Source organism: Bombus flavifrons, chromosome 12 (genome assembly GCF_040668555.2).
Source record: "Bombus flavifrons isolate JBK064 chromosome 12, iyBomFlav1_principal, whole genome shotgun sequence".
Taxonomy (NCBI): Eukaryota; Metazoa; Arthropoda; class Insecta; order Hymenoptera; family Apidae; genus Bombus; species Bombus flavifrons.
Window position 1 is genome coordinate 5436903 of NC_138453.1, and position 21939 is coordinate 5458841.

The 21939-nt window shown below is 41.9% G+C and overlaps 1 protein-coding gene across 1 annotated transcript in view; it reads left to right on the forward strand.

Annotated features, from left to right (window-relative positions):
• Nucleotides 1-21939, forward strand: part of mdy (diacylglycerol O-acyltransferase) — an 86954-nt gene that overhangs the window by 53864 nt on the left and 11151 nt on the right. The window contains exons 6-9 of the mRNA XM_069124457.1: nt 1728-1883; nt 9250-9424; nt 10729-10837; nt 20675-20719. Of these exons, the coding sequence (XP_068980558.1) occupies nt 1728-1883; nt 9250-9424; nt 10729-10837; nt 20675-20719 (485 nt within the window). The remainder of the gene's footprint in view (nt 1-1727; nt 1884-9249; nt 9425-10728; nt 10838-20674; nt 20720-21939) is intronic.

Consider the following 21939-nt stretch of genomic DNA (forward strand, 5'->3'; position numbering starts at 1 on the left):
GTTCGATATTCTGCTCGACGACTCGCTCGTTTAATTCGTTGAGTAATCGAGAACAGAATAACGTTCGTCACGATGTGGTGTGGTACTGAAGAGTTAAAGAAGCAAGTGACCGCCTAGCCGCGGCTAAAGTTATGAATCCAGCAATTAAACGTTTATTCGAGATCGAAGTTTTGCTGCCGGTCTTATTTCATCCGCGTGAACGCAATGCTGTTTCCAACGTTATTTACATGCAAATAAAATCTTAATCCGAATAAATATTTATTAAAACTGTTTTGCCTTTGATGATAGGCACGGGTCAGCCCTGGCCTGGGAAAAAGTTTCACGATAAACATAGGAACAGCAAACTACTAAAAACGAAAAAAAAGGAAAAACGTAAAAAATAAAGAAACGAACATTTTACTCGTGCCCCTTGAAGAGCACGTCCCATTAATGTACGGAATCTCAGCACACCTGGATAACCAGGTAGCAAACGCGATTTAATTAAGATACGAACAATCCGGGACGAAGGAGGTGGCCAGGATCGATGGAAATATCGGAAAATATGAGCTTCGGGCTTCGTCATCGTCTATAATTCCGCGCCATTAGCTGTAGCAGCCCTTACTGCCACCGCATAATAATAACTGACATTCTTAAAATCGCGATGCAAATACCGTTGGCTATAATTAAACGCGGACTATGTCGGACGGAGTCACGGCCGAGGCGTTGGAAAAGAAAATGTGTTCGCGTCCCGATGTTCCGGTCAACGGATGGAAAAATCGCGAGAAATGCTTCTGAGCCTTTAGTCATTACACGTTCGTTCAGTCACAGGCTTTGTTGGACGTTCAGTGTAAAAGAGGAAGTATAAAAAAGAAAGAGTAGGCAGAAAAAAGAAGGATAAATTCAGCGTGGACGAAATTGCCGACCGTGAATGCGTAATGCCGTGCTTTATAAACCCTTTAATTGCCACATTCGGACACGTACATCCGGTGTAACAGCGTATGCTTTATTCACGCAGACGTATCCGCTGTCACGTTCCCGGAGGCGCGTAAAATTGCGATGATTAAAATGTACTTGCACGTCGTGCACCAGCTTGCACATGTCACCACACCGTTTTCCCTTCTCTCTTTCTTTCGTCTTTTTTTCATCTCAATATTCATCTTTTTTTCGTAACGGTGCGTCTCTTTGTCCTTCTAACTTGTTCTTTTTTTTTTTTTTTTTGAATTTGGAAGGAACGTAGTACGCGCCGGGGATAACGAATGCCGTGGATTTTTCAGAATTTGTTTAATGAAATTCTCGGAAAGTAAATTTTGCTTCGTCTCTCCTTATTCGTTCTTCTTGATTAAAGATCGGTAAGCTCGAGGCTATTGTTCCGTTTTTACTTTGTTTGAGAATCCAATGTACATATCGACAGCCGCTCTCCGAGTAATCAGTTTTTACAGATGGCAAGAGGGTGAATTAATTAACTTTTACTCGACAGTAAGGGTACTAAAAGGAAACGAAAAATTGTATTAATATCTCCTCGTATATTTGACTTTAATAGCGTAGACGATCGACGTACTTGTAACTTCTTTGTTTCAAAATGTAGACGAGAAACCACGTCGAGAAGTAACGATTTCACCAAGATTGCCGCGAATATTATCTTTTGAATTTTCCAGCCCGTGGTATACGAAACAAAATTGCGGTCGATGACAAGCTGCTACGATAATTTGCGATATTATACATACAATTAATTTTGTCGGTTGTTTCAGTCGGTGCCATGTATGTATGTATGCTGTACGCCATCCTGTTCCTGAAGCTATGGTCGTACGTGCAAGTGAACATGTGGTGTCGTCTAGGCAGCCGAAGAAAGGCAAAGAGCCAGGGCAGAATGCGACGGAAATCTTTGTCGTGCGATAATCTACAGTGTAAGTAGACAATGCTCGCGTAATTTCGCTTTGACACCGTATTTTCCACTTCCTTCCTATTCTCGACGTTTTATATTCACGAGACTTTTGTATCAATTTGCGGTTGCATAATAACTCGACGGCGCGACGTTTATTTCTATCAACGATATCAATTTATCGCGTCGAACGAAACGGCAAACGTTATTTCGGAATGCATGGTACGCGCATCCCGGCATTTTCGATAACAACTATTACGCATTCCCTTTACATTGTTTCGTGCTTTCGCGTAACACCCTCTAATTTTACGCGAATACCGCCCGAAAAACGTCGACCATCGGGCGTGTACAGCGTGTGCGCGTGGATTTTTGGTCGGCCGCCTCTGTGACGGGGCTCACACGAAAATGCTTGTTACAAGTTTTTGGACGACTGGTTAAATCCCGTGTGCAACGGTTATACACGTTTCGCAACCAGCCGGACTTGGTTTCTATTCTAAGCGAAATTAATTAAAGGAACGCGACGAGTAAAAAAGCAGAACAGCGTGCAGAATTTGTTGCCTCTATTCTGATTTATTTCTGGATATCAGTTTTATATATGTTTCTCTTGAGATCGATATCCGACTGACTCTGTTTCTTCTTCTACTCTACGATGCATTCGTGAGTTCAAAGTGCGCGATGAATTTATCCTGAAAGCCAGCCGATGTAAACTGCAAATATTCGTGACGCGTAATAGACTCTGATATGCATACATTACAGCCTACACGCGCGTCTTTTGAACGTCGCAATACAGTCCTCCACGTTGTTGGTATTTGTTCGCTCCTGAAGTTGCATACAGAATGTCCTGCTTGGTCACGACGCGTGTGCACATCCCAGCTTGGTACGCACACAGAGAGCCGTAGTGGAAGAGGCGAATAATTTCCACCCAATTTAAACTCTCGATCAGCCTCGCCTCTGTTTCCGGGTATTGGCCGGTTAGGTGGTGGTATATCGATTATTCAGCCCGGCAAAGTCAAATTATACGAGCGACCTTTCCCCAATAAACTCACCGCATGGAATATTAACCCTTCTCCAACGCTACGGTCTCCTTTCGTTTCGCCTTCCCTCTGTTTCTCCCTGTACGGGAGATTGGTAGTACTGCAAAGACCTCGTGTATCATTGTGACGCGTTATGACCCTCTTTCGTGCAGTGGAAATCTGTTACACAACTCTTCCGGTTCCATAGAGACGCTTTAAGGAGACTTCGAGGGCTGTAGAAGTCACTTAGAAAAAATCAATCTGAAAAAATTACTCGCTTTATGTTCCATGAAGCCGCGTTCACCTACACTCGTCCGTTTAATCTCGTTGTATTTCTTTTATGCTGGTATTATCGTTGTCGAGATTCTGCTCCTTTTATTCGTGATTTCGCAAATAACGATCTTTATTCGGTAAATAAGCGATTACTAAAACTTTTAGAAGTTGAGATTCGGAAAGAAGAGAAATCTTTTCTTTCCTCTCCTACAAAGACAATGTTTACCGTTGCATTCTTACGTTTCTCGTTGGTATTATTTGCTCCACTTATTGTTAGTCAAATAATCAAGTAGAACATGGAAAAGAGAATCTCACAATGATGTCTGTATGCCTGGTTCTATGAGTACGATGTACCGTTACGCTTACATAAAGAGACATACCTCTGACGTTGCTGTTTGCAAATTTGATTCGAGTCCATTTGGTAGCCGGTTCTCTCCTCGTTTCCTGAGTTCCTGTTCGCGGCCTAGGCTCGTTAATCAACGCCAAGATAATGTGAGAGGAAGACATAATGGTGGATGCATGTGAATGGTGAGTCGCGGTACTGATACCTTTCCCGGAAACACGTGGTACAGATGTTGAGAAATGGTCGAACGTTAAGTATCGCGCAGTAGGATAATGTAGTTGTTAAAACGTTTGACCATAGCCGACCGCCGTTTCCTTTCAGACATAGATGCGCAATTGCCATGATTATTCATCGGCTCAAGAACGAAAATTTCAGACTAAGAAAAATTAGACGACTGTTAATTCTTCGCTAGATCGGCTCTGCTGTTCGATCACACATAACGTTACCAAGCGAAGTATGAAAAGCGCCACGGGCTGATATAATTATCGAAATTCGATGGGACGCCTGGGTTGCGGCGAGTAGAGCACGCATCACGGCTTCTACGATCGATTCTCTTGATCGAATCGAAGTGGCGCGATCGACGAATGCACCCTAGCTACGGCGGAGCCACGAGCGCGTGTATAATCCTCCCTCTGTACCTCGTGCCGTGTAATTTTCGTCCTCTGCACCCTTTCTGCTCTCTATCGGGCGAACGCCAAGGCAAGCCGTATTATTGCGTCGCATAATGACGGTGTTGACTTTTGCGAGCGTTACGTTGCTGCTCGTACGCGACTTTCGCGGATGCTTTTTATCTGTGACATTTAAATGAGGATTTAGGACACAGATAAAAAAATGCATATAACGTGCAATTTCCCTGATATTCGATATTAGCGATCCAATGTGAGTAAAAGTGTCTGTAGGGTTTCCCCTACTCTCTGGTTCAGATTAAATGTCTTGATTATTGATCTCTTTGTACAACTACACACGTTGGCGTATTTTAATATAGAAAATTGTGCCCATGTCGGGAACAATCTTTCCATTTTTACGTAAGTGCCATGCAGAAGTCATTTATTCTCTCTTCCGTTTCATCGTATATTGTACCGACATTTAGTAAAGAACAGAGTTTCTGTGTAACTTTAAAAATTTTCTTGGAATAAGTGTGGTGAATATCTACTGTTCAACCAAGTTGCGATTGCGAATAGGATTTCACTAAAAAAATGACATTGAGTGTAGCAGTTTGTAGCAGAAAAAGATTACATAGCAATGCAATACAATACCTTCTTGACACAGAACAATATCAATTACAAATATTACAGGATGCTTTGAACCACTTTTTAGATTGCTCCTTAAAGAAAGAAAGAAATTTTTTAATTGGAAAATTAAAACTATATATACCTTTGCTCAAATTTTTCATATCTGAGACGTACCAAATGCTATGTAACAAGAATTAACAAACAGGAATGTGTAACGAATGAGTAAGCTAATTTTTAGTGATTAGATTTTGATATACAAACGAGCTCTACTAATCCTCTATCGATTTTGCGAGGAATTATTGTTTACACTTATGTTACTTACCTACAAACTGATGATATCGTCAAATAATGAGATCAAAATCGAACAGTGATTATTTGTTCACTACATGCCGCACTGTGATGTTCGTACCAATCGATTGGTTAAAACGAGTTCGATGGCCTTTCTCGCCGAGCGTTACTTTCAATAAGCAATCTTCTCTAATGTCTCTCTTAGCCAGCGCAAAGCGAGAAAGTCCTTTCGGAACGTAGACACGAACAAACGGACCTTGCCGATCGGTCGAGTAAAAATAAAGCGGAAACGGTCCAGTCTTGAGCCAAACGTGGTTCGTGTCTATCCTTTCGCGTGCCACGTCGCCATTCCGACCAACGAGTTCCTGGTGAATGTCGTAGAGTTTTCTTAGGAAGCCCCTTTTTTTCATCGCTTTGTCGAGGGAAGACCGCGCTGTCGTGTGATAGTTGTTTGCAGAGAAATTTGGAAATTTTTGCAGCAAGCGGGATTAATAATGTATGAATGGCGAGGGAATTTGCAGAAGGTATTCATTTTCGGGGGGTTTTAACATCGTGGCGTGACGTTCCTTTTTGAAATGTTGGCAGTTTTTAGAATTAATATCCTGTTCATCGTCGTAGTCATTTTTGGACAAACTTGTGTAAGTGAATTCGTGATAAAATATTTAAAGTATCGTGCTATTTAGGAATATGAAAATGGACTATAGTTGGATGAAATTTTATTTTTCAATTTTCAATACGGGGATTTATTTAATTATATTATCTACACTAACGATTTTATGTAGTAACATAAAACTTGTTTGGAAGCTTCACAGAGATGGAAATTTTTCGTGAATTCAGGTCTCTCATGGATGCAAAAATCGGCTAGTTAGTGATAATCCCTTACTTTCACGTAATGAGCAATACGAAAATCTGGAAATAATTATTCGTCTGTAGGGAACATTTTGTTTTATAATATCAATGTTATACATAGTTCCACATTCTGATCAATTCGTTCATTAAAACATACTAAAACCACGGCTGTTGGTATTAATGGTAGTAGCATGAAATTTCAAACCCATTGTGCGTTATACTGATATCTTTCTGATACTCGATATCATTCTCACATGTAACCCAATAATGATGTTCAATAGTATCTTAAAATCCTTCCGTAATAAATGTAAACTTTTTTTCTGTAAAAAATTTTCAGAATATGAAAAATTTAGTTTTTTTTTAAATATCGTACAATTGACCTTATCTTTGCAACAGTTTTTAGTTTCCGGTTCTTCAAGGCCACTGTTTTCAAAATTTCTATCGCTTACGGTTTTAAATACTTACGCAACGTTAAATATGCCGTCATATATCATGTGTCGGGAGAAGAGAGTCGTTTAATGCTACTGTCGGACGAATTTCCTCTAATTTATTACTCCGTTGACGTCCAACCTTTCATACCGCGAGCTCATGGAAGCATCTACGCGTCTAAAATCTTCTTACGTGCCGGTATCACGGGCTTCGCAGCACTCGCGAGAACTACGAACCCAACAAGTTCGCACCCCTCTGTTCTTATCATCGTGGAGTAGCAAGCTGGATGTTACGAGATCGTGCAGGCTTTCATTCAGGGTAGCAATTTCTATTTTTTTCCAATTTCTTCGGGAGATTAGAATTTGTGTTATTTTAGGAACTTGTGTTGTGCATAGTATATCGATACAAGTTCCTAAAGTAACAAGAGTTCTAATGCCCAAATCTATATCCGGAGCATTCGATATTTTCATCCAAAATTGAAAGATTTCGGTAGAGGTCAGTTACTTAGCATAGTTATTCTGAGTTTCAACAATTACACGCGATTACGTTGAAAATGAATCTTTGAACGATAAAATTTTTATAGAATTAATCACGTGCCGATTGCTTACGCATATCTGTTGAGAATTGTGGATCCTAATTGCCGAAATAAAAGCAAAGGAACACTAAGGTTACACTTAGAATTCATATTAAAATAGTTTTAGATTTATTTAATAAATGATTTCCAGGATCTTCGTCGATATACACATTTGCACGCGTCTCAGTACTCTCTTTGTCTCACCATCTTCTATATCACACTGCCAACGGAACAGTTACATTCATCTGTTTTTTGAGACGCCGCGCACACACATACTTCCACACACTCATATTCACATATGTGTGTCACTACTTCGCGGCCAATCTAATCTAGCACGCAAAATTATACATATCTCAATAATATCATTGTTTGAGTACTGCCGATCTATGATACATTCTAACTCATGGCGCGATAAAATAGAACCGGTTGGAACTGTGAAAGAGCCAGCAGCAAGTTGTCGAAGAAAGCGACAAAGGGAAAAGGAAGGCGAACGATCGAACGGAAGGATCGCACAGCGAACGAGAAATCTCACAAATTAAGCTTGAGCGGTACAAGAGACGAAGCTTCCGACCGATAGGATTGGCTGCAATCTTCGACAAGGCAATCCGGCGAACCCGTAAATTTCCTGGAACAGTGCGAACCGAGCCTAACAGACCCCGGCTGTCTCGATACCAGTTGGCCACAATTTCCCGACGACATGGAGATCTAATTCTAGAAATTTATTTGCCCGATAAACTGAAGGTGTTTTCAGGCGGATCCTCGAAACGTTCGTGATTCATTAGCCAACGGACGGTTTCCAATCCATGGACGTCGTTTGCAGAACATTTTCTTTCGAAAATACCCGGGTCACAGTTGCCAGCCACTTCCCGACGTGGTTGTTCCCGCGAATTATTGCACGCTGATTCGTATGGTAATTAGAGGAACAAAGTATCGCATAGAAACCGGTTATCGACCGTAATAAATTCCGAAAGTTCCCGAGACTTTAACGACACTTTTCGACTCCTTCTGGTTATTACATTCGATATTGGTCAGCAAAGCCATCGAACAGTCTTTCGATATTTTGACAAAGAGGTCGGTTATAGCAATTCAATTCGATTAATATATTTCTCACTCATTGGAACACCTATTGCAAATCAATCAACAAATTTCGACGATGGAGCAATCGCACCGGGCACGAGGGTCGTGTATTAAAAATTCCAATCGCATCTCTGCAATGGCATTGCTCGCATGGAATCCTCGCGATATCTCACGGTTTATCGCGCACATCGGTTGATCATCGCGCGGCATCGTATTAACTCGAACAACGACCAGACGAAACAAGGAATTCCGTGCTGTTCGGTATTGAGTACCAAGCAGTCAGCCACCGTGCTGGGAAAAAAACATGACGGAGAATAAATGAAGCAGCTATGAGATCAGTGGAATAAGAGCGAGAAAGAGGAGACAAGAACGGAGCAGAAAAACGGAAGTGAGACGAACGAAAAAGAGGCAGGAGGAATTTAATTTGGACGAATTCTTGGGCACTTATTACCCGAGGCAAGGGCTCGAGGCCCATGGAACGTCGCTAGGCGTCGTTCCGAACGTCTCTCGTCGGCACGATGGTACTCGCGGCAGTCACGTCGATTTCCTCCCGGTTGCAAACAGCGTTTTGGACGTTGAGCGTGTCGCAACGACTCGAATCGGACCGATCGCTCGGTTCCACGGCCCTTTCCGGGTAACAGCCGGCGCGTAACTGAGCTTATTTGAATTCCAGATTGGATTATCCGTTGGATTTGGATAAATGAGGGGATTCTATCAGTTAGCTATTCGTGCTGGCAGGGGATTAGGCGCATAGATGAGAATCGGTCGCGTTTCGAGTCAACCAACGAGGAAAAACTTTCCGCCGATCCTGGCGAAATTTTGTCGTGGCATACACTACCACGCTTTAACGTGTTCCACCGCCTTTATATTGAAATCGTGTAATAACGATGACTACCGTAACAGTCGCGTAGCAATTTGAACTTACGTCGCACGAGGGATCGAAGTTTAAATACTCGCTGGTTTTTCTTGGAAAGATTAAACTACACCGGCTCTTCCCGGTCCTTGGGGATGCACGGAATGATTCTCGAGCACTGCACGGCGGAGCAACTAACTTCCCGGATACCTTTTCATCAAATTCCCCGTTGAAGCTTTCACTTTCTTCTTTTTTCCTTTTCTTTCTCTCTTCCTCTCTTCTTTCCTTCCTTTTATTTAGTCGATTTTTGCTTTTCTCCTGTTTTGGCCCGGTTGCAAGCACGAGAGGCTGTCCAAGGGTTCGCGAAATTCCTGTTGCTTGCCAGCCGTGGCGTGTGATTCATCGCTGTAATCTGTTTTTTCTCCCTTTAGTCTAACGCGGATACGATTCGTTGTTGCAGCTTCCATCGCGAAGCAAAACGGCGACCTGGCCGACGACTCGAAGCACAAAGTAGACGGCATGGTCTTGGTGCAATATCCGGACAACTTGAATCTCCGTGATCTTTACTACTACATCCTGGCGCCTACCCTCTGCTACGAACTGAATTTCCCCAGAACACAAAGGATTCGGAAAAGGTAAATAGCGAGAGGTCGATTTTTTTTTTTATAAACCGTTTGATCAATACATTTTAGGAAATATTCGAACGTTATAGTTTTCCGCGCACGGTGAAATTGTCGGAGAGATTTTTAAAATAAAGAGAAGAGAAACTCGAGGTATATTTTAGAACCTCTGGTATCATTGGATATTTTACGCCTGGAATATACGTTCTATAAAACATCCATCATAGAACAGCCCAATATTGCCTCCTTTTTTCTCTCGTATATTCTATTTTTGAAAATATAGATTTAGTTTTAAAATAAGTAAAACCTGTTCCAGTATCCGGCTTTTAAGAAACTACTTTTTACTTAGTCATCTTAAATAATCGACATCGATCGCTCTGAAAAAGGTATGTTCGGTTAAGTTGTTAAAATCACTAAATTTTTTAACTGCAGTTTACGAGAAAATTGCGCAGCTGAAGTTGCTTTCCGTTCTAATCCCCGCAGCGTACACATTTTTCTACGTAAGTGTGGTAGATCTTGGCCAGGTTTGCACGGCACTTGCCGAAAAAGTTTCCCTTCTTTCTCGGTTTCGGTGGTGCACACTTCCTTTTGGAAGGGAGAAACGAAAGGGAAGAAGCCAAAGTTGGAGAGCGGAAATGTTCGCGAAATTAGATTTAAGTGGGCTATTGTTGGGAAAATAGAGAGAGGGTACGTTTGGATGGACTCGCCCGGAGGCAAGGTGATGTATTCCTTTTCGTGCTTCCGGGTTCGTACTTCCGATTGTATCCGGAATCCCGGAGATTTTCGTGGAACACTTTCCTCCGTCTGTACAGACGTATTTCGACGATGCATACAGCCGCCGCCGCCGCCGCTGCCGATTCGGTCGGATGGAGTGCATCGGCGAAAGAGAAGTCTGTGGCTGGCCGACGTTTCTTGCCACCGGCAGTTGTTGGCCCACGAAAATCCCAGGGACGAATTGCGATGGGGAAAAGAAACGTCATATCGCGTGATTCCCTCTTGTCGAGTCATATTTTTGGATTTTCTCGGCGAGCGTGGCGAATTTTCGACGTACACGGAGTGTGCATGATAAGAGAAATGTAACCAACGTGGCTAATGTATTATTTGCAGAAAAGTCGTGACGTAGACTAAAAAGACGTGGCTGACTCTATTTGACTAACGTACGGTGGAAATGGGTCATGCTTTTACAGGACTATAAACTCTCGGTACATTTTCTACGAAGCGAAATAGTATATTTAAACAAGGGACAATATTTTTGTTTTACTAGGTCCGCGTTGAACGAGTCTCTAATTACGTAATTCACGTTTTACTTATCTGTGCAGATTTCTAATTAAACGAATCTTGGAGGTGGTGGTCGGCTTGCAAGTTGTCATGTCGCTGTTCCAACAATGGATGATCCCGTGTGTGAAGAATTCGCTAGTCCCATTCAGCGTAAGTGTTTCATTTAGTCTTTCATATAGCCCGTTAAATCCTCTGTACAACGGCACGATGGAAAAATCTCATTACGCCTGGAGAAACGGCCCTCTCGAACATCGTACATCATAGAAAACAATTTTCCATTTTCCTTATCCGTTTTACTTTCGTGCTCGTTGAACCAGTATCGCGGTACTAGTATCGCAGCGCTATGCATCACGCGTTTATCCCTTTTATTCTCTACTCGAAATAAATAATAATCTATCGTTCGATATATCGACGTGTATCGTGAACGTTATTAAGGTGGCTAATTATTTATACGAACGGTCGTAAATAAGATCTAGGAGACTAGCCATTGGAAGCAAAATGGCTCCTAAGATAGTGAGAGTGGATGAACAGAAGTGTAATTTGGTTTCAGCAAATAGGTACGATCAATCTTTCTTGTAATTCCCAGACTGCTAGCTACGATACGCACAAATATATGGTCGACCGACCCCAACCTGTTCCATCCAGCCTCTCGCACGCCCGTTCCTCACAGAAAATCCCCATGCACCCCTTGGTAATGACATGTTTCTACGCACACCGCACAATAATGGCCCTGACGACCCATCAGTTTTTATCTCGTCAGGCTGTTAAGCGGCCTCTTCGCTCCTGTTTTTCCAGTTATATTTGACAGGCTGGATCATTTGTTAGGAAACATGGTCGTGAAGCTCGGCTCTCGCGAAAATCTACCAAGAATTGTACGTGTTTCGCCAATGTATCTCGCCACAGTCGACTGTAATCAGGCTGAAGCTGTAAATATGGCGGATAAGCTAGTTGGACAATTTGGACGGAATGCAACTTGGAGAATACGATTGTATCTTTTATTATTGGCGATACAATGGCGCAGGAAAATAACGTCCGTCCAGGGAGAATGATAAAGTTAAATGAACAACGACATTGATGGGCAATTCTGTTTTATAATTCAGTCGATCTGTGTAATGGTGTGGTGTATTTTCGGTGTAAATTTCGTCGATGGCAGGGACAAGAACGGAACTTGAGATCGTGAGCTGGCAATTAAACTCGTTCATTCTCGTCGATTGGTCGATTTACTCGTTGCCTCGTTATTCGTTATCGAATCGCGGCGTATCTCGGCGTATCTGTTATTTACAGCCGCCGAATCGCAACGTTGCGTTGTCAAAAAGTCGAAAGGGAAGAGTTACATCGCTTTCATATGACACGGTAAACCGCGGGCGTGTTAACTCGAAAAAGGGTGAGAGACTGTAATGTCGCGAAATTATTTTTCACCTAGCATTGGTCCGACACGAAACAGCCACCGCGATAAAGACAACGGCGATCTCGTGCGCGTAATGAGTCGACGGCAATTTTGCCTGCACGTGAAATTAGCGTTGCGCGAGCAGCAATTGCGGTGGAAACAATACGAAGAACCGGCAAACAACGTACTGACGTTGTCACCATTTTTCACTAATTTTTTTCCTCCTTTACCTTTTTGCTTCATTTTAATTTGTTCGTCCCTTCTTTTCATCTTTTATTTCTTTCTACCCTTTTTCACCACGTAACTCTTTACCTTTGGTTAACGGTTAAATCACAGACGTTCCAGTTCGTTTTACGGTCAGTGAAGTACCGGGGGTAATCAACAATTTGACGTTTATTCGTTTAATTCTGTGACATTAATTGAAAAAATTCAACCAGGCTGCGGTTTTGATTGTTCGTTAACGAGGAGATGAATAGCTCCGCTGCCAGTGTGCATCGGTGGCAGAAATTTCCCGCGCGTGTTCGCCCAGTTCGTGGATTTAAATGGATCCTTTTACGCGGACAGTTTTAACCACGGTTGATCCGCGCCGGACATCCGCGGTTTACCAGCTATATCCATAGATGGCCGTATAATGTAGTCGACTGTTACCCATGCGCTACCATTCTAAAACGTTGGAAATTTTGGTGATTTCTTTGTTTCGAATGATTCGTCACGTGTATGCACATTTTTCTTTCCCGCGAGAAAGATCAAGAGTTTCACGCAAATGGAATCGACAATAGGAATTAGTAGATACGTTCGTGTATGGTCAGACATGTTAAAATTTAGAATGTCACAAACACAGTTATTCCAGAATTGTTCTTAATGTTTCTCCGTACCGCTTAACGACGCTTTTCACTGAACACTTCATTGACAACCACCACACTCCACTTTTATTACCTTCTTCTCTGTAGAATGTTATAAAACTATTCAAGAAGTTTTCAGCTACTCGTATTTTCTTTCATAATTAATGGTACTGGCTGAGAGAAGCGTATTCACGATGTCGTACATTTTTTATGAGTTCCAAAATTGAAATATTATCATAGTGGAAGGTACTTAGGGAAACACTCTCCAGCAAATCTAATATGCTACTTCTCGAGAGTAAAAAACTGAAACTTCCGGTTAATATACTCTTTTATTCGCTTTGTCTGTGCAACAAAAGATAATATCCAGATAATGAGTAGCCAGTCCAGTCTCGCGGCAGCTTTGGAGGGTGCGCGGGGCGTGTCGTCGCGAAGTAAAAACGGAAGGCGAAGAGAGACGGGGCGTAATTACAATGTGATGAGCAGCGGGCGCAGTTATCAATTTCCGTGGATAGCCGCGATTCATTGGCGCCCGCTCGCAGAGGAAAGCAATATCCACGAAATCGATTTCTTCTCGATGCCCCTCGGTGTCAAGCTTCACGCGACAGTGATAGACCATCGCGAAGTAGGTCGAAAGACGGAGACATTTCCCCCTGCCAGCTGGCCGGCAACGATCAACGACGTGACTGTCGTCTCTGCCATCGTGATTCGCAATTATCGAATCCAATTTGTCGGCTAGAAAGGCAGTCGAGGTGGCCATACTGAACGAGAAAGGGAGAGAAAATGTTGAAAAAGGGTGGGGACCGGCGTTGCGATCGAAGATAGAGAAAATGACGAGGCGGACGACGTGGAAATGGATAGAGAAAGAGCTTGCCACCCCGGAATTAACTCTCGTGCACCTTGCACGGTAATTACTTGAGTTCGATCGATGTCGTCAGTTTCAAGATTCCTTTATAGGCTAGGGGAAAAACGAGACCGAGAACAATAACTCTGGTTAGTTGTATTGTTACGTCAAGATTTAACCGTTTCTATTTCTATTTCTATTTCTTCGACACCATCTTCTTTACCGTAGGATCTGGAATCTTACAGTTACAGGGAATCTCGAACAATTTACCAGAAGCAATTTGTCCTCGATTGAAAATCGTGTACCGATGGAGCTCGGCTTGTTCGGGATCGACGCGGAATCTCTTCTTGAACGCCGGTGCTTACGTCGATCTACTGGATTCGATGCTATGGAAACGTTTAATAATCCGTCGGAGAATAGGTTGAGCAGGAAGAGAACCGCTCGAAAAGCACCGGCGGGACAAGGAACTAGCGGGAACTATCTAATCAGCGGTACCCAAGTTTTGACTGGCTGTCTTGGCCTAAGGGCGACTCCTGTTGTTACCAAGTTCTGTGTTCCAAGTGTCCGGTTCTAGTTGTTTAAGGGTATGCTACCGTTTAAGGCTTGCTCAGTATTCGAGGAAAACGAAAACATTATGCGTCACTAGAGTTGGAATATTCTCGAAGTTTACTCGAAATTATATCGAGAGTATTGTCGAATTAATCATTGTTTATAAACATAGATCTCATATCGTCGTTGCATTTGAGAATATTTTTATCTCAAAGGAAATTGGAATTTTCTTTTTAAGATTACTATGTATATCACTCCAGTACATTTTATTGTACCATATTCTCAATATTATATATGTATATATATATACCACGTTTTCGTAGTAACTGAAATTTCTCGAGCAGTTCTGTCGAGTCACACTTTCTAAGAAATAGTCTGCACGCTTCTACTTTTCTTACATTGATCCCATCCATCTTGGGATCTTTTTGTTCTAATCCTCCCCCAGATCTATATGTATGCTTCAACTATAAGTTACAATAAAAAATTGCCCGTTTTCTCTTTTGGTTTCAAACTCCAATAAAATGATCTGCTATCACAATTGTAATTGTTAATTGCACATGATTACGTATACAATTTGCATGCAACTTCGCTATTGATACATTTACATTTCCCACTTTTTAATTACAAGAAATTTCATTAAAGCGTGTTCTTTTTAATTAACAGTGTACATTAATTTACTTCTCCTTTAGTAGCTTCATTGACGAGCCACTGAACGTAGATTGCAAAACAGTATCGAAACCGAAGTTAAAGTCACCCTACCTCAACTATCAGGAACATCATCGAACTTGGTATTACTAATTAACACGAGCACAACTGCCAAACGAACTTCTGTTAACAAACTTCTCGTTCATTCAGGTATTAATGGCTATTTATCCGTATCTAGTGAGAATAATATTATTAATTACACTTGGATGGAATCACGTGCCTGTTATAGACGAAAGATCGTACGTACATGCGTCGTAACTTAATCTTAATCAGACATAGCCATTGTTTCGTTCTCTATATGGTTAACATAGCCGGATAATTAATTATTTGAACGTTTACAGCTTGACAAGGATAATTTTTTCTAACGGATTTCACTCAGTAACTTCGCGCCACCGGGCTACCAACTTATCAATCTCAAACGTCATTAGGGTTCGTGTTGCGCCATAGAGGTGATTCATGTCATTGGCGATTAAAATCATCTGCGGGTCACGCGAGTCATCGATGTCGTATAATTTGTACTCTAGGTATAATTTGTACTAAAGGTAAATAGGAGTTTCACTGTGTGAAACGGTATTCTGCAGGGTGATAAGATTTTTCAGTTTGACGCGCATACATAACATTGATGGTTAATAGCGCTACCAGCAAGAGGCCATTCATCTTATAGGTCATTGAATATTTTCTGTCTGCCGTGACGTGTAAATAGCCGGTTGTACGTTTCGCCTATCTTTCACGGCGCACATCCCTGCACACGAATGACTTCACACTCTAGAGCAACGGTGACGGCGTGGTCGCATCGAACGTCACCTTATCGGCTCGACGACGTGCTACTGCTTAAAGGGATGAACGTTTAAAGGATTTTCGAGGGTGCTGGAGAGTGCACAAAGGATGGTGAGTCAGTGGGTGCAGGCTCTGCAGCTTGGTTGTTCGCACTTTCGAAGCCGTTGACGACAAAACGGATGAAATATCGTATCGATTTCCCATCATGAATGGTCGTAAACTGCCTCCTTTCTCTCTCTCTCTCTCTCTCTCGCCTTCTTTTTTCCTCGCCGTGGTATGCAATCTTCTTCGGAGGCCGTAACTGCACGCACGTCAACGAACAGTTGAGAAAGGAAAAAAATCGTGTCCGACTTTTCTGTACATCGATGACTTCCAATATTTTTATTTTCACCCATTCACTCATTCTTCTTCTTTTTCCTCCTCGTGTCGGCTTTGAGCTTGAGTATCCTGCTAAACATTGTCGTTTGAAAGGAATTTTCAGTCTGTCGGATATTTGTCCGGTTCCATCTAAGAGGTAAAACGACCAACAGTCACTGGAGATGACGGAAGGTAAAATATGACAGGTAAAAATATCTCAGCTCGTGGTAGCTGAAAAGCCGATCGTCCATGTTCGGTTGATAGTCGTGATTATTGCAAACGAAACGGTATCCTTAATAATTTCACCCGTGTCACGGGCAAGAAACCAGACTATTCTATTTTGTCGACTTGACGCTGTTTCCTGATATCTTCAACCGGAAATTGAGGTTCTGTTCACTCGATCGTTAACGAACTTCCATGAATATTCCTTTCGGCATTGGACATCGAGTATCGAGGGTTATACGTATCGAACCGTAACCAAACGTCAACTCGAGAGCAACCGAGACGGGAAACGTATCGGGAAGACCTTAATTCTTTCGGCTTGTTCGTGATAACAGCGGCGTACAGCTGACAGACGGGAAACGGGAAGAACTATTACTTTCGTTTACACTGTGATGGGAATTCAATTACGGAACGTAGTTTCACGGTTGCTCAAAAACGTATCTCCACCGTCGATCTTCCCTCCGCTTTGTAGAGAACTAACGTCATCGCTGAATGGTACCGTTGCGTCCGTTATGACATTTAATAAATGACAAGAGCTAGGAGAATTGATTCGACGAAAAATAACAAGAGATGGAAAGGAGAGAAAGAGAGAGAGATTGTGTGTGTGTGTGTTTGTGTGTGTGTGTGTGTGTTCTTCTACGTCGTTTGCTCGGGCTAACATCGGATGTGCCGCGACCCTTCTCTCGAAATTACTCCTAATTTTTCTGCCGCGAGTGACGGAACGAGATGAAGGGAAGATAAAACGCACACATAAACACCCCGTGTATAGCAACGATTCCCTCGATTGCTCAGCCATTGTTGACTCGCTCGGAATTCAATTTGAGGCTAGTGAATCGTCAGTATCTCGAGAATAATCGTGGTAGCGCGACAAGAAGGTGTTCGTGGATGCAAAGTCGTAAATCTCTGATCGCTAATTGAAACGATGTCGAAAGAAGGAAACGATATCGCGCAAGCTTCCACGGCGGAGCTGTCCTAGTGCGAGTAGGAAGGAATGGCTTCTTCCAACCCTTTCTTATTCCTTCTTTTTGCTACTCGTCCCTTCTTTCGTTTCTATATTTCTCTCCCTCCTTCTCTCTCTCTCTCTCTCTCTCTCTTTCTCTCTGTCTCTTTCCTACCGAGTCTGAGAAGACGCTTATAGGTACCCTCGCGAGACGAAAAGTATTCGTCGCGTTTCATTCTAGTGAAAGCTAGTATTCAGTTACTGTTCAGTGGTGTAGACAACACCGTCCGTGGACTCGAGTTACGACTACTTTAGTAGCTCGAGACCGTTGGCGTTTCCGTCCGAGACGGCTTATTATAACCCTTTCCACCCCAAGGTTTCTGGCCTTTGACTCGGTCAGAGACGATCGATCCACATGGCACACCATCTCACGCGACAAAGAAAGAGAAGAAATAGGAGGATACGAAAAGATACGATACATTCTCTTTTTATTTTCGCTTCGAACGCCTCTCCACTTTCCCCTTCTATGCACGCGGTGAACGCGACTCAAGCTGTACCATTCATTCGGGAAACCTCTCGAGCCAACCAAGCATCCTTTCAACTGGAAATAGAAACGCGATCGTTCAAGATACCGTCGGTTTTTCGGCGAAGTTCAACAAGTCCTTTTTCGTTTCTTGGACGGGCCACGCGTCATCGAACAGTGACACCATTTTTTTACAAACACAGAGGAAAGATAAAGCAGTTCCTTTCGGACCTTTGATCGCTTTTAGGGTCAAAGGGTTTCTAACTGAAGTGACATTAGCATGAAGCTTTATAACGCGTACTTAATTTTCTCGAGAAACGCGATGCCCTGTTACAGTCTCAGAGTGAGTTAAAAAGCGAATGCCAAAGGTATTACTTTTCCTAGAATGTAGTACTAATGAAAAAGGAAGATCTCGAGGAAAATTGTTATACTTTTAATCAGCGATGTCTTATCAAAGTTACAAGAACTTTGTTAAACAAGATTTTGTTTAGCCATTGACTTTACTCACGCTACATATAAACCTGTAAACATATATACCTGTAAACTTAATTACTTCCGTCGGAATACTACTCAGAAACTTCGACAAATTTATATTTATAATATTTTGTTTCTTTTCGATAAAATTGAATGTTCATTGGGTGTTTAATTGGCGACGGTTCTCATTATAAAAGACCAACATGAACAGATCAATTGTTTGTTGAACTTTTCTTTATTTAGTATTTTTAATTTTATAAAAGGGTGGTATATATTTTACATCACTTTGGTATAAATATATTATTTTTTAATTTAATCCTCCATTAACGAGCAAAAGTCGATTCATTCTGTATTTGTGACAGTATTTAAACTCCGTGAAAATTTGGCAGGTTTACGATCAAACGATTCAACGCGATGCTTAATTCAACGCTTCCTTATCGTTCGTCAGATTCGTAGAATAGAACAATCGAAAGAGCTTTCACACTTTTTCCGTTAATTATATTCATCCACGAATATTGATATCCGCTCACGAAACGTCAATTATCTTCTTTGCGAAATTTTTATCGGTCCGATCAAAACGATTATTTAAGCCCGAATTCATGGAACATCTCGTTAGCCAGTTCGAGCGTTCCCAGACCGCGCGGGTCCCCTCAAATTAGAATATTATATTCCGGGTTTATAACGAACATGCATCAAGCACTGTAATTACGAATCCCACGATGCATATAATTATACATAGTTTCGTTTTAATCTGCGAAACGTTGGCGAAATTGCCGTCTCCGAAACGGAATCGAATTACATTCAAATTGCACACGCATAATTTCATATTTCCCCGAAACTTTGCACATTCTTCATTCGAACGAAATTTTATTCCACGAATCGTTGTTCTGTTTTTTCCCACTCCTACATTTTTCCATTCCTTTTCTTTCTCGGCGATTTTTATCCTCCGTAAAAGTCTAAAGATTATATGGTTACGAACACACCCGCTGTATTTCTGTATTTACGTAAGCCTGAGTGTATGTGTGCATACAAATGGCGTGTTGAAATCGACAGGAGGCTCTTTAGGTATTTATTTGTAAGCCTGGGTATATAAGCACCGTGAGTTCTCGTGTTGTGCCATTCGGAGAGACCTCGACAAACCGCCACTTAAGCAGAACGCCGGAAGGGTAGTTTCCTTCCCCTGTATTCAATTAGTACACCGCACGAAATATCAATTCCATTGCTGGAAAGCTCCTTCGACGTTTTCGAGTGTGGGGGAATAAGAGGATACTTTCCAGCGACCACAAGTACTCATTGCGCCCAGTTACCGAACGCTGTTAATCTATGGAACTTCGTGCTCTCCATTTGGTTTATCAGTCGCCATTTCAATTGATGTACATTTGCATACCCTTTATAAACCGAGTATTGTTGCCTCCATTCCTTTAAATGGCAGTTTTTAAATTCTGACGTAGTATCTGAACCTCCATTTTCAACTTTTTTAGCTTTCACTCCGATATGATGTTAAGAACTACCACTGTCTTTTCAAAAAGAAAAATGGTTAGCGATTCATGTTAAATAAAAGAGATTCAGGGGTTGTAGAGTATAGTGTATAAAGTGGATTCTTTAAACGTGGAATGGTATTTCAGAGCTTTTTACATGAACGTTTTTCTTTATCACGTATAATTACGATACCTTGCTACATGACGCGGATGGCAGGGAGGAAACATTGGTAGCATTATATTTTCATTGGAAAATATACAACGAATATAACGCGAAGTATGATAAATTTCGAGGATATATTTCCATTGTTTCTACCGCAATGAATAAATATAAATATTAATAGTTACACAACTCCATCTACGTATCTGCACCTATGTATTTCGCACGCTTGCCGAAGATATACCCGGAATTTATTTTCAAAAAATACCATTCTTTCAAACAAAAAAAAATACCATCATATATAGTATATTGTGATATAATTTAATTTTTCTTGTAACTGTAGCAAATATTTTTCTACCGGCCAAATATCGACATGATCGAAGAATCTTTAAACATCTCAAAATATTTTCAAATTCCATGTAATTATGCTTACATCACTGAATTTGCAAGAATTCCACGCCAGCTAATTATTTCGAGCTAATTTTAATTACGAGCCACTACTGTTCATCGCGATCATTGTGCAAAAATTTCTGCGCGTACTGGGCGAATTCCGCTACATATTCCGCAGGTTTGAATCCAATTAGGAACTTTCGTTTCGTACCATTCTTTCACCCACCCCCCGTCCCCGTCCCTGCAGCTCCCAATTTCGGCCTTTTAGTTTATTTATTTTCCCTTATTTAGCGCTCACGTGACTTCCTTTGTATTAATGATCGAACTTCGTTTATTTTCCAGAATATGGACGTGGCGAAGGCTTCCGAGCGTTTGCTGAAACTGGCCGTGAGTATAATCCAATTCAGTTGAAAACAAAGTAGGCGCGTGCTCTGGACCAGAAACACTTAAGCGCTTGCATCATCGAAGCGTGATTAAATCTACGAGAATTCGTATCTTTTACTGTGAGAAATCTAATTTTTTTTTTTTTTTTTTTTTTTAATGAAATGCCAGCAATGAGCACAAGCCATTTGTTTTTAAAATGCAATCGAAGACAAAAGTGGACTGTAAGCATACGTATGCATCAATGAAGTTTAATCCAACTATTACTAGTGTTGTATGTTTAAGTTTTATTTATTATATATACTTGTAGCACATAAATAATCTAGTAAATAATTGAAATTAATTTTGTGCAAACAAATCGTATTTGACGAAACTTCATCGATACCTATTTTCGCTACTGTCCGCTTATTTTTGCCTTCCACTGTATTTCATCGGTTTGCGATAAGAATTCCTCGAAAAATAGTAAACGTGGAAACCACGTTCTCTCGTTAGAATTACTAAACCTGCCTCAAATGAACGTTTCCTGTTTCCAGCCAGACTCGTGGCGCGTATTTTCTCTCAGCAACGTACGAACTTATACCGACGCCTGTGCGAAACATCATTGCACCTGTGTTCTCCGCGAGATCCTCCTAGAATCGTTTGCCATCCCGTCGCCATCCGCTTTTAGGCGGAAAGCCTCGGAGCAATATTTGCGAATTCAATCTCCTTTCCTATTCGCGAACTCGTCGATCCTCGCTGGAACAGTGAAAGCGACGTGCGATCTCGTAACGTCGAGGACCGGGAACCGTGTCGTCGATAAGTATACCACTTAATACAGTGCGTCGTTGCAAACCTCTGGCGCGGATAGACACGGCGAGAACGTTTCAGTTTCGATTTGGCGAAACATGGCTACAACCGTTTCAATGCACTCGCTTGTGAAACTTTCGGCGGAAAGTACGAATTCATGATTCAACTTTCGTCCTATGTACAGCCGGCCGTGCACCTTCGCGTCGTCGTCTCCGCGTGAATTATACGCTCGCAGAAGTCGTAGAGACTGCCGGGTAACGGAGTTTTCCTGTAACTCGTGCTGCCTTTGCCATCGATAATCGAGCCAGCAACTCGAGGCAACCGCTTGAAGGGAGAGCTATTCCCCCTCTTAATAAGATATTCTTTCCTCTGTCGTGCCGGAGGCGACGTTTTCCTCCGCGGGGGAAGTTGCTTCGTCGATTCCGGAAGTGGAAGGCAAT